This window comes from Caloenas nicobarica, chromosome 3 (assembly GCF_036013445.1).
Source record: "Caloenas nicobarica isolate bCalNic1 chromosome 3, bCalNic1.hap1, whole genome shotgun sequence".
NCBI lineage: Eukaryota > Metazoa > Chordata > Aves > Columbiformes > Columbidae > Caloenas > Caloenas nicobarica.
The window spans coordinates 8,467,233-8,482,897 of record NC_088247.1 but is presented as its reverse complement, the minus strand read 5'-3'; the positions used below and the strand labels follow the sequence as shown (position 1 = coordinate 8,482,897).

General features: G+C 44.3%; 1 protein-coding gene across 3 annotated transcripts in view; it reads left to right on the top strand.

Annotated features, from left to right (window-relative positions):
- Positions 1 to 15,665, top strand: part of KLHL29 (kelch like family member 29) — a 409,076-nt gene that overhangs the window by 350,600 nt on the left and 42,811 nt on the right. For all 3 annotated transcript variants that reach the window (XM_065631175.1, XM_065631172.1, XM_065631174.1), the window contains 2 exons: positions 2,155 to 2,354; positions 8,799 to 9,058. In XM_065631175.1, coding sequence (XP_065487247.1) covers positions 2,155 to 2,354; positions 8,799 to 9,058 — 460 coding nt within the window. The remainder of the gene's footprint in view (positions 1 to 2,154; positions 2,355 to 8,798; positions 9,059 to 15,665) is intronic.

The window sequence follows — 15,665 nt, the reverse complement described above, 5'->3', positions numbered from 1 at the left end:
ATGTGTGCACAAGCGGAGATAAATCAGGTCTAGTGAATGTTATTGGTATGTGAGTGTGAGAAGGAAAGAAAAAAAAAAAAAAACAAATAACATTTTGTGACATCCTCTTGAGAATCTAGGAAATGGCAACGCTTCTGTTTTGGCACCTGGGGTTTTCTGCCTAGAGTGCAAAATTGAATCCATATGCAAGAGTTCAGAAAGAATATTGCAATGTGATAAAGCATCCGGATTCAGGACACTGTACGCATCTGTGCATGTAGGGCTACGGCGGGTGTCGTGATCAATAGGTGTTCTTATCTGTCTGCTTGTGGAATGGGATCTAACTCACTGGTATTCCCATGCAGAGACATAGTCCAATATTTAGAATTAAAAAATGGGTTTTAATTCCTTGCTTTGCCCCTGACTTTCTCTATGACCATAGGCGAGGGGTTTTGTCTCCTTGTGCCTCAGTTTCCTTTTGTGAGGGGGAGCAACTGTTGTTCAGTACCTTAGAAAGGCATACGAAACGGACTGCTCGCTGCTCCTCCCTTGTGATAACGGGCACCATCTACACGCTTCCAGTAGGAAAACAAAACCTCTTTAAAGTTTCATCCTGCAAAGATTTGTGTAAAAGCCGTGCCCTTGGCTTGAACAGGGCTGGTCAATGGAAGAGCAGTGACAAAGCACCCACGGCAAACTTTAAGCATTTCCCCAAATGATTTTGGGGTGGGTGGGTTGGGGTGTCGTGAGGGAAGAAAACTGAACCTCATATGTTGTTTATTTTTCCTCCAATATGGTAGTAGAGGTCTGGCCATCACCTTTCTAGGCAGCTTTGTGAACCCAAGGGGTTGGTAGTGCTTTTGCTCATGCTTAAAGCTGGCATTGCCTGTGAATAGTGATGCTTTGGCCAGTCCGCGTAAGTCCCGCAGCATCGTATGCCGGTTTTGTGTCAATCGTGCGGTGGCTTTTGCAAGTACTCCAGCAGAATTGGAGCGAGCAGACGTTGAGTGTCCAGTGACTAGGAGAAGCTCATGTTTCTTTGAGAAGGCGCTGGATGGTCCTAACCATTAAAAGAGTTTATTTTCTTACTCCAACAGATTTCCCCTCCCCTCCTTGACGTTACCAAATTTATTATCACTTTTGTCTTTCAGGTGTAACCTGTCTAGTGTCGCAGACACACCAGCCAACCATGCACTAAGAACTGGGCCCTTACTTTAATTCAGTATCATTTTCTTTTTGTCCAATAATTTCACGAGCACTAATCCACACTTCAAATGCAGGAGATACTTTGATCCCCAAATTGTTCCGCACTTCACGCAGGAAAAACCGTAGGCCACAGTCATGAAACTCCCAGAGGATGGCTGCTGGCTGCCTGTGGCAGAGCTGGTTGTTGTTTTCCCCCCTCTCCCTTCTTCGCTCTAACCATTTCGTCTGTCTATCTTGTCTTGTATTCAGTTTTCAAAGCAATTGCCATGAAGGGCTTCCTTTTTTTAGTGCCTAAAAGGGAACAATAGATTTTTAGAATAAGCGTATATATATATATTTTTTATATAACCAACTGTATATGCATATCGTACCTATTATATCTAGACTTGAATACGACATACTGAGAAGTTCAATCTAAACAGAAATTAATATTTATTATTGTTATTTTTATGAAAAGGTCTTTAAATGTATCCTTAAATGCACATGACATTTAAAATTATTCCACTGCGGGATTCCTGAAAAAGTAGATGACCTTTTCTCTTGAAATTGGAGAGTGTTTTTTCCTTAACAGTTATATTATGTGCAGAAGATGAGATGTTAACCAAGATGTTAAAATGTATTGTTTCCTTTTGAAAGCTAATCCTGTTCCTCATTTTCATTAATGTTGGCTCATTCATTTTTCTTTTTCTTTCTTTCCTTTCCTTTTCTTTTGCAACTGTTTTTTGCATGAAAATGCAGAGTAGCAATAAACAGATTTTTCGTAAGACCTGCTTTAAGACTCTTCTCTTTCAGATCCAGTTAAAGTTTTACGTTCAGTTATTTTAAAATTCATATTCTTCAGTTCCGTAAACAAAAATAATGGAGAAATATAATGAGGTGCAAAGCAATTTTCTAGCCCTCACTAATCAATAAATGCCAACAAAATGGGGATGGTGTAATGTCCATAATTTAATTGTCTGCTGTTACCAGGTCACCACGAGACAGTAGCAGAAGCGGAGAGAAGCTGGAACTGGCCATGTCCAACCTCACTGCAGATGTCCTGGAATTACTCCTGGAGTTTGTTTATACAGGTTCTTTGATCATAGATTCAGCCAATGCAAAAACCCTCCTGGAAGCTGCCAGCAAGTTCCAGTTTCATACTTTCTGTAAAGTCTGCGTTTCATTTCTAGGTAAGAATCATTCAATCTAGTGAGGTTTTAAGATCTTATTGTAAGGTTCGCAAGCCTTCCTTCTAACAGTTCTTAAAAGATAATTAGGAAACCTAAGTTTAAATATAGTAAAAAAAAAATTAAAAAACGCCACAGTATTTATTTGGGTTGAGATTTGAATTTAAAATACTGGCATGGTTGCCAGTGGGAAATGATCTAGAGACGTGTAGCCTGTCATTTGGGTGGCAGCTGCTTTCACATCTTGGATAGACATTTCTCTTGAATCTTGGTTCATACCTGAATCACGGTATCATGATGACATTTTGTTTCCCAAATCACTGCCCAGATACCAGACTGTAACGCACAGGTTGCTAATAACTGTGACAGCAAATGCTGGTTGCTGCAGCAGGCCGGCTTGGTCAAGCACTGAAAGAGCTGAAGGTGGTGGATGCCCACAGAGGAGTCAGGATCTGCAGTTTCCATAGAATAAATAATAGTTTGGGTTGGAAGGGACTCTAACAGCTCATCCAGTGCCACCCCTGCCATGAGCAGGGACATCTTCACCCAGACCAGGTTGCTCAGAGCCCCGTCCAGCCCGGCCTGGGATGTCTCCAGGGATGGTTCATCCACCACCTCTCTGGGCAACCTGGGCCAGTACTTTACCATCCTCATTATAAAAAATTTCTTCCTCATGTCTAATCTGAATCATCCCTCCTTTAGTTCAAACTCATGACCCCTTGTCCTGTTGTAACACACCCTGCTAAAAAGTCTGTCACCATCCTTCTCATCGGCCCCTCTTAAGTACAGAAAGGCCACAATAAGGTCTTTCCAGAGCCTTCTCTTCTCCAGGCTGAGCACCCCCAACTCTCTCAGCCTGTCCTCCCAGCAGAGCTGTTCCAGCCTCGGATCATTTCTGTGGCTCCTCCGGCCCCTCTCCAGCAGGTCCATGTCTGTCCTGTGCTGAGGACCCAGAGCTGGGCACAGAACTGCAGGGGGGGTCTCACCAGAGCGGAGCAGAGGGGCAGAATCGCCTCCCTCCACCTGCTGGACACGCTGCTTTTGATACAGCCGATTTTCTTGCATCCGTGAGAAAATCCTTCACATGATCCATGTTGTTGTGAACAAGATCTGGTTGAACTGCTCCAGGTTGAATGTTCTTTCATACAGAGTTGTGGGCTGATGGATCTGTGTCATCACACACGGTGGACGGGAGTGAAAGGTGGCTGTGCCCACCCCTGCTAACCGGTGTGCCCTGCATGTGTGGGGAGCGTTTGCCCCAGGGAAGGTGTACAGAGCAACATCACCACTAGTGCCTCTGTCTGTCCTCTCCTGGCCACATGAGAAGCCCATTCGTCTTGTCTGGAGCACCATGTCATCCTGCTCCTTGCATTTTCTGTATATTTTCCAACATAGATGATTTCAAAACAGCCCAAGGTTCCCAGCTCAGTTAACTAAGCTTTACTGGTCTGAACTGGAACCACCCAGCACCATTTCTGTCATGACAAAAGAGGAGCCAAAACTGGAGCTCAACTGGAACACATGTTGGTTCAAATTCCTGCCTGTATCACATGCCAGCCCGTCACTGACTTGGCTATAATATCAGTTCATGAGAGAATAATCATTTATAAATTCTTAATTAACGCAAATTTATTAATACAAAATATGTGAGCTTGATATTGTATGACTTACTTCCCATGTCCAAGCTCCAAATATCTTTTTTACTTGTGATTTCTTTTCAGGCTCCTTCAGCTTGGTATGGGAGATCTCATTCTCTCTGGACCTCAAATATATCTTCAGCCCACACAAAGTATAGATGCTTCTTGAGCAGTTCTCATTTAAAATTGACATCTAGAATTGCAGAGTGTGGCGGATGAGGTTTAGAAAATACTGCACTCAGAAAGAAAAAAAAAAAGAGGAAGAAAAAAGAGGGAGAAAAAAACCCCCACGCTCAAATATTTGAGTCCAGTTTACTGCTGTGTTAATTCTCACTGTTAAGCTGGCCTGCTGGCAAGATGAGTGGTGTGACTAGGCTGGTACAGTAAGAACCTGTGGTATTGTATTCTTCTCCTCTCTCCAGCTCTTTATACATCGCTGTGCTTCGCCATCCCACCGTGCTGGCTGTGCAGCTCCAGTGGGGGCTCTGCCTCAGACGTTGCTCCCCCCAGCTCCCCTTCACCACCTTTTACAGTGATCAGATCTTATGGCCTTTCCAGGAACAGATATGTTGAAGTTACGCTATCTCTAAAGATTCAGCCACAGAACCAAAATACATTTATTTCGCTAAATCAATGTGAGATTTCTCTTTTCCGATAGTTAATATTTGAATTCAGTGAACCATGTTATGTATGAAATAGTACGGTTGGTTATAAGTTCGGTGATATATGGGGAGTCACTGGAATTTTGTATTCTCATTTGGAGAATTCATGGAGTGTAATTGCTTATTTTTATTTATAGCTGTGACTGGATTGCTCTACAGATAGTAGAGCATTTGCCATCTAAAAAGTTAAAGGAAAGGCATTTTTTCTTCACTGTGGCTGTGTTTTTTCTTTTCATCCCAGCCACCTCTGCTCCCCACAAAGCAAAAATATGCCAAAAATTAGGGTTTCTTCCACGATTTCTGGAGGATTCACCAGTAGAAACAGTGATTCTCTCCCATCAGTAGCCATGTCTAAATAGTGAGAGAAGGGGAGCGAAGTCCAAAGAGGCCCAACGAAGTAAAAGCCCAAATTAATAGGTCCGTTCAGCACAGCACCATCTCAGGGTGAATTCAGGTCGTCCTTTTTCAGCCATGAAGCTCCAGCGTGGTCCCAAGTGGTTGATGTCCAGGCAGATCTTGTGTCTCTATCCTGGGCCTCTCAGCAGCGTTGGGCAGAAGCACCTCAAATCTACTTGCGCTTTCTGGTGGACACATGCTGCAAATGTGGCAGGAAAACTGTTTCATTTCAGCAGGAGGTTTCGTAACCAGCTTCACTGGGCTAATTATAGCCACATTCTCTCTCCCCCACATGCTCTCTCCTCTGCTTTTGTCTAGATCGTAAGAAATGGCAACGGTTTTGTGCCGACGGATGCAATGATTCTGACAAGTCCATGCGGGCACCGTATGTTAACTGGGCAACTATTCGCAAACTGGTCAGGACATCATAGGTATTTCCTCCATCCATACGGCTGAAGACTTGAGGGGTTGGTTTGGGGTTTTTTTCCATATTTGTTTTATGCTATCATCACAGTCATGGCGCAAATCGGATTTCAGGAGATTCATCAGTATCACAGTTTGGGTCCGTTATGGAGGGACCCCCATCACAGCAATGAACAAATTCTGAGCTTGTGCTTCAGCCTGCTGCAGATAAAATCAAAGTATTCTTCCTTAAGTCTAAAGGAGTTAGTGGAACCTGTTAGATTCATGGAGGAGAACAGGAAAAAGCGGGAGCTCTGAATTTTCTTGGTCTCCTGGGCAAAGGGCACAAAGACAAAGTTTACGAAGAGTACGAGAGGAAGCTGTGAGAAAAACTGAACCAGTGATGAGACCTGCACGAAGAGGCATATGCACCCGAGGGGAGAAGAGGCCTTTATGGTCCCTATGAATTTGAGAGAAAGTATTATGGCTAAGTTTTTGTTTAGCCAAGGTAGAAAATTTTTAGCCAGCTGGAGAACCACGCTGCCCAGCACTGGAGAAACTGAAGCATCCACCGTATCTGGAGATAAGGAGAAGTGAGGAACACTCTTACAAGGAAACTGAAATCCTTTGGATTATGAATGCATCCAGAATTCTTCCACCTATCTCCCAATTTGATGTGCTTTTGACACGAGAAGGAATTTCTGAGGAATAAGATCTCATCAGAATGTTTGCAAAGTATGATGAGGAAATGCACGCTTTACGCTAATTTTAGTGATAACCAAGTCATGATCTGGAAAGCATCTCTGAGTGAAAATACAGTGCTTAATGCACACAGAGGGGCTTACATCAACCGCTGAGCTCCCCTCATACTGTCACTGCAATCTCGCTGAGCAGTCCTTCCTACGTGCCGTCTATCTCTGACTTTATCTCGAGTCATCCTGCTCCCAGAAGAGCGGTCTTAGCAGTCTGCCTGGCTGATTAGCTCATGGTGACTCCACACAGGACCCCATTCCAAAATCATGCCTAAGACAAGTGGAGAGTACCGGCTACTGCTCTGCAATACTGCGACATAAATACAAATATGCTAACCAGCACTGTGTCAAACCGGGGACAACCTACTAGGTTACATCTGATATCCTTAAATTCCACTTCTAAGTCTGTTATGAACTGTCCTTGAGCACTGGGAGTACCTTAGTGGTCAGCGCTCATGTTCTGAAAGGACTCAAGGTGAAACATCACAAAAATACGTTGTTACAAGTCATAGAATCTTAGAATCGGCATCAGCAGCCTCCTGAACATGCCGCAACCTGGATCTCCCCAGCGGCCCCCTCTCAATGGCCTTGTCACGCTTGCTGATGTGGGCAGGGATAACATAATTTGGGATCGCCACTGAGCGGTTTCTCGGGGAAGAGGAAAGAGTGACGCTCAAAGGGACAAGCTAGGACTGGGTGGACACCAGCGTACCAGGCTGCAGCAGTCACCCAGCATTCTTAGAAGGAGAAAAACCTGCCCAGACCAGAAGAAACCAGTGACGACCAGTGTTTTTTCTGCTCCACGCCTCAGGCTCAGCTGGGGATGGGATGCAAACCTTTCCCGATCAAGGCAGACCCAGTCCCGTGAAGGCAAAGACTCATTCTTGCAAGTCTTTTCCATCGTGTAAACAGCTGCTTAATGAGTCACACTTGATTATTACCTTTATTATAAACCCCATGAGGATAAGGTGGAGCAGTGTCAGATTTGTCTTTGACTTGAGAGTTTGCCAAGCAATCATGAGAGTTTTGGGCTCCATTAGGTGATTATTTTACCCCCAGCCATATGTATACATGAAACTGTGCCAACAGACAGCTCCGAGGAACCTGGAAGAGGGTTTTGATTTTTTTTTTTTTTTTAAAAAAAGCATAAATTTGGGGATCTTTGTGCTTCATAGCTATCAGTTTGCAGCCTGTCTCTGGGCAGTCTTTGAGTGACAAAATCTACTGACAGCAAACAGTGCTGCTGCTCCTGTCTGCCTGAAGAAACGGGCTCCTTGGAGTCACTACAATCAACTGATGCAAAATGAGATAACCTAGTTTGAAGATTGCTGGATCTGTAAAAGAAAGTAAAAAGAGTTCGGAGGAAAAACAGCACAAAACACAAAACTCCTAAACTCATGCCAGGTTAAAAAAAAAAAAAGTCATAATGCCATTTTAATAAAAGACACATCTCGATAGTGTGCAGGTTTTAAATCTGATGGAGACAGAAGCTGGTTGTAGGGAAAAATCCCTGAGCATCTCCAGCAGATGCAATCTGGTGTGAGTTGTGTTTGAAGAGATGTGGGGATATCACACATTCCTGTCCAGTGCTCTGAAATAGCAGTGTGCTAGGGTATGACACTGCCCAAATGTGATATACTTCTCCTCTGCCAGTGCCTGCCACTGGTACTGATGCTTTTTGTGATCTATTGCAGTCTGTCTCTCGCTCATTTATTTATTTTTTCCTGGTCCTATATCTTAAAAGAATATATTCTGCCTATTAGTAGTGGCTTGGTTAACAAAAGCCGAGAAGAATCTGAGAGTTCCTCTTGTAAATGTCTGAAATTAGTGGGTTTTTCTTCAGAATATCTGAAAAGGAAAAAAGTACAGTCGAATGTATGGCGTAGCACGCTTTAAACACGAAGCTACACACTGCGCCGTTACTTCTGTTTGCTGGGTAGGAGATAATGCTGTCTCCTCTGTGCATGATTTTCTTTGAAACCCACTACACAACATTTAACAGAAGGCGTTAGTATAATCTGTGTTTTGCATAAGGGATGTCATCACATTCAGCAGCAACAAAGTTCCTTTGAAAGAAAAAAAAAAAGGCGGGGGGAGGATTTTTTTTTTTTATTTGAAGTCGCTTAGTAGCTGAACAGGGCAAAAATTATCATAAAGCGACTGCAGCATCCTCAGAAATGTCCTTAGTGCTGTTTGCATTAATTCTTAAGTGTCTGCTCTGGCGTTTTACATCTTTGCTGTTCCTTAAAGCGACATGGTAGGCGGCAGGAACAGCAGCAGCCTCCTGGCTGGGTTCCCGTCCCCTGGGAAGCCCCAGACACTTATGTCAGGAGGTTTCCCCGGTGCCTCGTGAAGGCTCACACGAAAAGCAAACTCCAAAAGTGCATTTCTTTCCGCATTCCAGGCTCAGCTGTTAAGACAGATTTTGATTTTCTACTTTAAACCCCAATCCTAAAGTAACTCAGGGTGCTGCTTCTTGATTAACTCCCCAGAATTAATTAGGGTTGGAGGTTTTTCATAATTTCGGTAAAAATGTGAATCTTGCTTTTAATAATTCTCACTTGCTTTCTTCTTTTTTTTTTTCCCCTCTCCTTTTAGAAAAACAGCTGACTGCCAGCAACTGCTTAGGAATATTAGCAATGGCTGAAGCCATGCAGTGCACAGAACTCTACAACATGGCCAAAGCGTACGCCCTGCAGATTTTCCCAGAGGTGGCAAACCAAGAAGAGATCCTTAATATCTCAAAAGACGACTTCATTTCCTACATGTCCAATGACAGCCTGAACACCAAAGCGGAGGAGCTGGTGTATGAAACAGTGATAAAGTGGATTAAGAAAGACGCTGCAATCAGAGCTCAGGTAAAAACAATCTCGGCAGCCTCATTCTGCTCCGTTCCCATGAATGCCTCTTTTAAAACAGAAACCATCCCCATGCAATTTTAAACATGAGGGTGTGTAGGAGATGGGATGGGCAGTTCATATAAAGAGAAAGGGAATGCAGGCTATGCACAAAATGCATGTAATTTTAAAATCTGATCCCCCTGTCTGATCATTTAGAATCAAAATCTCATTTGTGGCATGCATGGTACAAAGCCAGGGCGTCGAGATGTTGGCTGCAGGCTCAATCAGAGATAAATCGGGAAGGATTAGAGTCATGTGAGATGCTGCTTTAAGAAGGGAATGCGTTTTAGTAACAGTGGGAAATAAAAATCTGTCAGAAAATCTATTTCTTTTGATGCCACATACTGAATGAGTATAACTTCAGTACATAAAAAAAAAAAATCTGTATCTTTATTGGCTGCTTAGCTAACCCCTTGGGTATTATATATTTATTAGAGCTGGCCTTTCCTCAACCATCTGAGCTATACAGTTTGCTCTTGACTAAGAAACTGAGTATATTACTTTGCCCAGCACTGTCTCCAGATAAAAGCTGGAAGGAAGGACTGTTTGGAGGCTGCTGATTGTCCTTGGGACCAGAAGATGTCCCTGGTGATATCCCTGTGGTGATGTTATGAATTGATTTTTTTAAGTGGTGGGTTTTTTCTTGCCCCACTCCCACTGCTGCCACCATCACCATCTCCTCTCTTCCATCTGTGTTGAAATTGGATTGGTTTTCTGTTTGTGGTTTGGTTTTTTTTTTATTTCTGAGTTGCCTTCCCCTCTGCCCTGCTTCTGCAGTGCCTTTGTAGTTTATGATGGCAGTTTTATTTGCTTCTCCAAATTTCTCTGTGGTGCTTTGGTTTCATGCCTTACTTTACAAGGGCTTTTAATTTTTAATTTGTATTTATCCAGAGATGAGGGTCTTGAATAAATTAATATTAAAGATACCAAGCAGATAACTATTTTCATGCCCAATCTTACCACTAAACTAGTTTCTTTGGATCATAGCTCTCACTTTTTTGTACTCTGTGCACTGCTTGATCTGTTATAAAGCCCTTAGTTAAATAGGTGCTTATTTTCTAAAAGTAGGAACTCATACTTACCATGAAAAGCACCATCTTTACAATAATGACTTTGCCTTTTTAGAGCCCAGGAACAAACAGCTCTGACGGTGGATAAGAAGGAAGATAGACCTAAATCATCTTATTTCAGATAAAGATGATGAGTGAAAATTTGCGCTTGGTTTGTGGCAAGGCCCACTATGCCGGGAACTGCCCAAACTCCCATCAGATTGGTTGGATATTAGGAAAAGGTTCTTCCCCCAGAGGGTGCTGGACACTGGAACAGGCTCCCCAGGGAGGTGTCCCGGCCCCAACCTGACAGTGTTCAAGAAGAGACTGGACAACGTCCTCAGACACACGGTGTGACCTGTGGGGTTGTCCTGTGCAGGGACAGGAGTTGGACTCGATGATCCTTGTGGGTCCTTCCAACTCGGGACATTCTGTGATTCTATGATTTTATGAGATGCTCAGAGCTTTGCAGAACTGGGCAGCCATAGCAATGCTGAACACAGGGTGGACCCTCTCACGGGAGCTGTGCAGGGATATTTTGACTTTATCCACAGTTTGGTGAGGTGGATTCCCTCAGCTCTCTTTGGGCTCTTTGGGGTGAGGAGCCAGCACGTGGCAGACATCAGCACAGCAACAGGGTTGTTGCTTCTGCACCCAGCTGGTGGGATCTGCTGGGAGGGTTGCTGGAGGAGTTTTAGCCATGAATTGCAACAGCCCCAAACCCACCTGGGTAAGACATCGCTCCTGCTCTGCTGCACTCCTCCAGTGACCGGTCAAGTTTTATTTCTCTCTCCCAAAGGCAGTCCTGGCAGTTAAATCTCTCAGGACCTACATCTCCAGGGCACACACCTTCTTCACATCTTCCCTCTCCCCATCTCCCTTTGCCTGTCACGTTAGAGGAGTTTTCTTCTCAATAGCTCCAACAGCGGCTGATTAAAGTGCCTCTTTGGCAGCTTCTTCTAAGCGCTGCATTGCTGATTGTCCCAAAGGTGGATGTCTAGCACAAACAGGGAAAGGTCTGTTCCCCTCATCTCACCTGTGTGTCCATCTTTCCTGGCAAAGCCAGGCAGGAGGAACAGCCTTCTCTCTAAATTCGCATTCCCTGCCCCCAGGTCAGCTGCAGCCCTCCAAAACTCCTTGTGCTCTAATGGCTTTGTGTCACTCTGGGTTGCAAGTTACACCTGGGGACAGTAAATCTCACCACTTGTGTCCCTTATGCCATCCCTTTCCGAAAACCTCAGGGAAGCAGATTTGCAGCTGAGCCTCCTGTTCTCCTGGAAGGGCGTTGAGTTTGCTGCCTTTCTGCTTTTCTCTGCCTTTCTAAAAGCTCTTCTTTGGGTATTGAATTCTTTCTGCTTCTGTTAATTCTTTCCCCACCAGGCTGGAGGGCAATGGCAGGGAAGGAACCAGGATTTGCTTGCAAGGCGAGTTGAAAAGCTGTGCTCTGGCCAACTTTTAATTTTGCAAACTGAGCTCATACAAAGTCTTACAGCGCTTACGGTCTGAGGCATTAGGATAAACAGCACCCAAGCCTTGTTACAAGGAGAGAATAACAGTGCTTTAAAGGTTACTGATCCATCTGCATAAGGCAAAGAGGCAGTTCAGAGAATGACGTGTGTTAAGCTAGGATTTGGTAAATAACTGGATCCAGTGCACTGGAGCTGCGCGCCGGCTCATACGGTAACATTTATGGAGTTATTTTAGCGCTGCTGGTAGTGCAGTCGTGTAAAATCGGTTTAACCAAAAGATGCAACCTGTGCTGTGAGGTCTGGGCTAGGTGGGTAATTTCCAGCACTGGTGCTGGTTGTAGGTAGTCCTCCTGATTGCTTGTCACTGAGTGGAAAGCAGCCGACTGACACATCTGGAAAAGCTGAATTTACTGGATTTTTCTACGTATTTATCTTCCTGACTGATGGACAAGATTGTAGGATTTATCCTAACAGTTATCCCCTTGATAAGCTTATTACAACTCCAGTGAGCTCATGCAAAAAATATATTGTATAACGGAGGCTTTACTGGCTGGAAACCAGCACAGTCTGGGCCATCCGAACAAGCAAAGATTCCTGCCAGGCCCTAAGCAGTCTCAATGTGCCTTGGGCAGGTTTTTTCACCTTTCTGCCCCCATTTCTTACACTATAAGCTGGAGGGAAGTGATGCCTCCCACATGGGCTGTTGGGAGGATCTGGTGGATAACAAGACGTATTTTCCACTGGTACAAACAACAGCCGGAGCTGCGCAGAGCTGCAATCGTGCCCGGCGTTAGCTCGGGATGGGGAAGCTGTGAAGGTGCTGGGTGTGCAACAATGTGCTGCCAACCCATAGCACGGATGTACCAAAGCTCCTTGGAAACTTTCCCGCTTTCGGCTCCAAGTCCAAAGTCATATCTGTTTTCTCTGACATAAAAAACATAGCAACGTGTTTATAAATAAGAGAAAGGCTGGGAAAACAAGACTCCAGTGCATGAAGCTTCCCTCTTGTGCTCAGGGGGGACAAGAAGTGAAAAGAGGACAAGGATTTGAATAAGTCGCCCGGAGCAGCGCTGGCAGAGAGGCAGGTACTGCAGCCACGGGTGACAGCTGAGAGGCTCGGCTGAATGGCAGTCAACTCTTGTTGCACTCTGCAAGGATGTAATTGTGTGCCCTTTCTTTAAACCCTCTTTAGAATCACAGTGTCCAGCAGCAAAATGAAATGTCTCCACCATAAAGGCATTAAGAAGCCTTCTATGAACCTGTGTCCTCAGAGGCAGGTTTGTCTCAACAGCATCTTCATGGTGCCTGAGAACCAGAGATGTGTAGACAAATTGGAGGTAATTTGGAGAAGAGCAACACAAATGATTAAAAGACTGAAGGAATTGATGTGAGAAAAAAAAAAAAGATGTGAATATGCATGACTTGGTCTAATGGCAGCTAAAGAGGGATAAATGTCTACAAGTGCTTGAAGCCCCAAGGAGAGGAGTTGTCTGGAAGGGTGCAAGGGGTGTGACAACAGTAAGGACCACTGGGATGAGTTTTAGATTAGGCAAATTAGTCTAAGCAAACACAAAGCCCACCTGAAAGCCCCGTGTCTGTCAGTGAGGGTAAGGAAAGGTGACGGAGAGGAGAAGAAAATTATTTATGTCAAAAATATTACAAATACCAATGAGTTATATTTTGGCAGCGAATGGCAATTTGGAGGCAAGATCCTACAGAGGAGAAGGGATCGGTAACCGTGAGAGAGCAGATGGAAGATCCCTGGTCCCCAGTTAGGCTGTTGAGGTGGTAGTGTCATTTCTCAGGCACATTTAAAGGGTCTCTAAAGTTACACAGAAGAGCAGCTTGCTCCAAGAAAATGGAGAATCTGACAAGGAATAAGCACAACCCAGCTCTACTCTGCAGTGACAAGGAGGTAATGATACATTCAGAAGCCGATGCCCAATACCAGCATTTACAAATTACTTATGTTCATCAAAATAATAAATTAATTGGTCAATTTACTTAAGGTCATTAGACGTCAAGAAAGCAGTGCTGGAATAAGTATGAAAAGGAAGCTTCCAAGAGAGCCTAAGTGAATTAGGCTCTAACACTCTTATTATGGTTCAATTAGGCTTCTTTGAAAAGCCCAGACAACTCTGATGCTTTGAAATCCATTTGTGGGAAAAGCAGACAAATTCAAAAAGATGCCATAATGAGAGTGCAAGAAGCTCCAATTTCTCTGAAAGTGAAAAACGCAAGGGATGAGTAGTAACCCCTGTGATTTCCCAGGGACGGGCTGCTCAAAGAGCTCAGATTTAAATGAAGCTTTTGCAGACACAGTCAGAGCCGGTACAGGCTTAGAGAGGGAGAAGAAAAGGCAGCAGCAGGAACAGAATCAGTGCAGGATCATGCCCTTAGTTATATACTGGAGGAAGAAACTGCATTAAATAAAAAATTAAAAAAAAAAACCAAAAACCAAAGAGGAGTGCAGGTGACATTAGCAGTTCCTTAAATTCTCCCCGTACTAAATTTTAAAGTTTTTTTAAAGGGATACCCTTCACTAAAAATCTGCTGAATTATTTCTCAGAAGTTTAAATTGGTTTGAGGAGTTTCTTTGTTTCCCAGTCCTCTCAGTTTCTTAATGTGTGGGTTTTCCAACATATTTTCCTATTTTTTACAAAATATTTCTCTGTTGTTGCTGAAGCAGTGGCCTTAGAAAGATGCATATCTGAAATTAACTCCTCACATGTGGTCACTTGCGTTGCCTTGTCCTGCCCATGGCCCCAGCGCTCAGGATGGATCTTCAGAAAAAAAATAGATTTACACCATAGGCAAGAAGCATTTTGGAGACTTATCGCACATGGATTCGTGCGTCAGTGTGTTGTAGGATGGATGTATCAGGAGTTTACTTGGTTTTGTGGAGCATCATAGAAGCTTTGGCCATTTTGGTGTTGGCAGCGTGTGTTTGAGGTACATCTCTATGCATACGGGTGTTTGAATAGGTGACTGCCCATAAACAAAAGAAACGTCTCCCCGCTGTAGTAACCATTGAGGGAACTTAGGAGGTTTATTTAGGCAGCAAGACAGAGATTGCATGGTGAGACTCGAGTTTCTTTAAGCCTCAGTATCAGGTAAATTCCAAGCATAGTGGATCAATGATTTATCTTCCTGTGTATTTAAAAAGCTCTCATCATCTTACTGCTAGAAATACCTGCCCCTGTGCAAACAGTTCAGAGAAGAGGACAGCAGTTAGCTTTATGTGGCACTGATGACATTACAGCATTTAGTCAGCTCTACCGCCATAAACACGTCACATTGAAACCTTATTTCAGGAAGAAAGAGAGGCTGCTCTGTCCTTCTTGCTAGGCTCGAGATTTATGCACGTGGCATCCCGTCACCAAGCCACCAGTGCCTGCAAACCAGATTTTCTGCCCTGTGTTTATCTCATCATATTGTGAGACTGTCGGCTGATGTTACCAAGCCTTTTGGTTTAATCCCAAGGCAGCACTGCAACTCCAAGACGCGTGATTAATAAATACAGCGAGTGCACCAGAGAGCTGGGTTTGTGCTTGGAAACTTGGAGCTGGCAATATTTTGAATATCAGGTCAGGCAACCTGCTGGGGAAGCCTGGGCTGGGCTGGAGGTGGTTGTGGGGAGGGACCACTCACGTCTCCACTCCAGAGCACCTTCTTGCTCGGCCACCATCGGCAGGGCCAGCTGGGCGGTTCATACCTGGCCGAGGGGTAGGTATCAAGGGCCGGCATCTGCCGTTTTGAGGGTTTGGGGTAGTTTTATTTTAATTAGAGTGCCCTCTTCTCACCTGAAGGAGGTTTACGCAGTAGGGAGCTGATGTTGCTTCAGATCCATCCCCAACGCCTTCTTCCATCCAAGGAGGTCCTTGCTGCAGCTCTCAGATCAGGCTGGCGTGAGACACAGGGCGAGTCCGAACCCAAGGTTTATGTGAGATGACAGATCGCCTTCGTTGCTCTCAGATGAATCGAATACACTCCTGCTTCATAATGTTTTTAAAAATTCCCTTGGAGTTATGCATAAAGAGCTGAAAC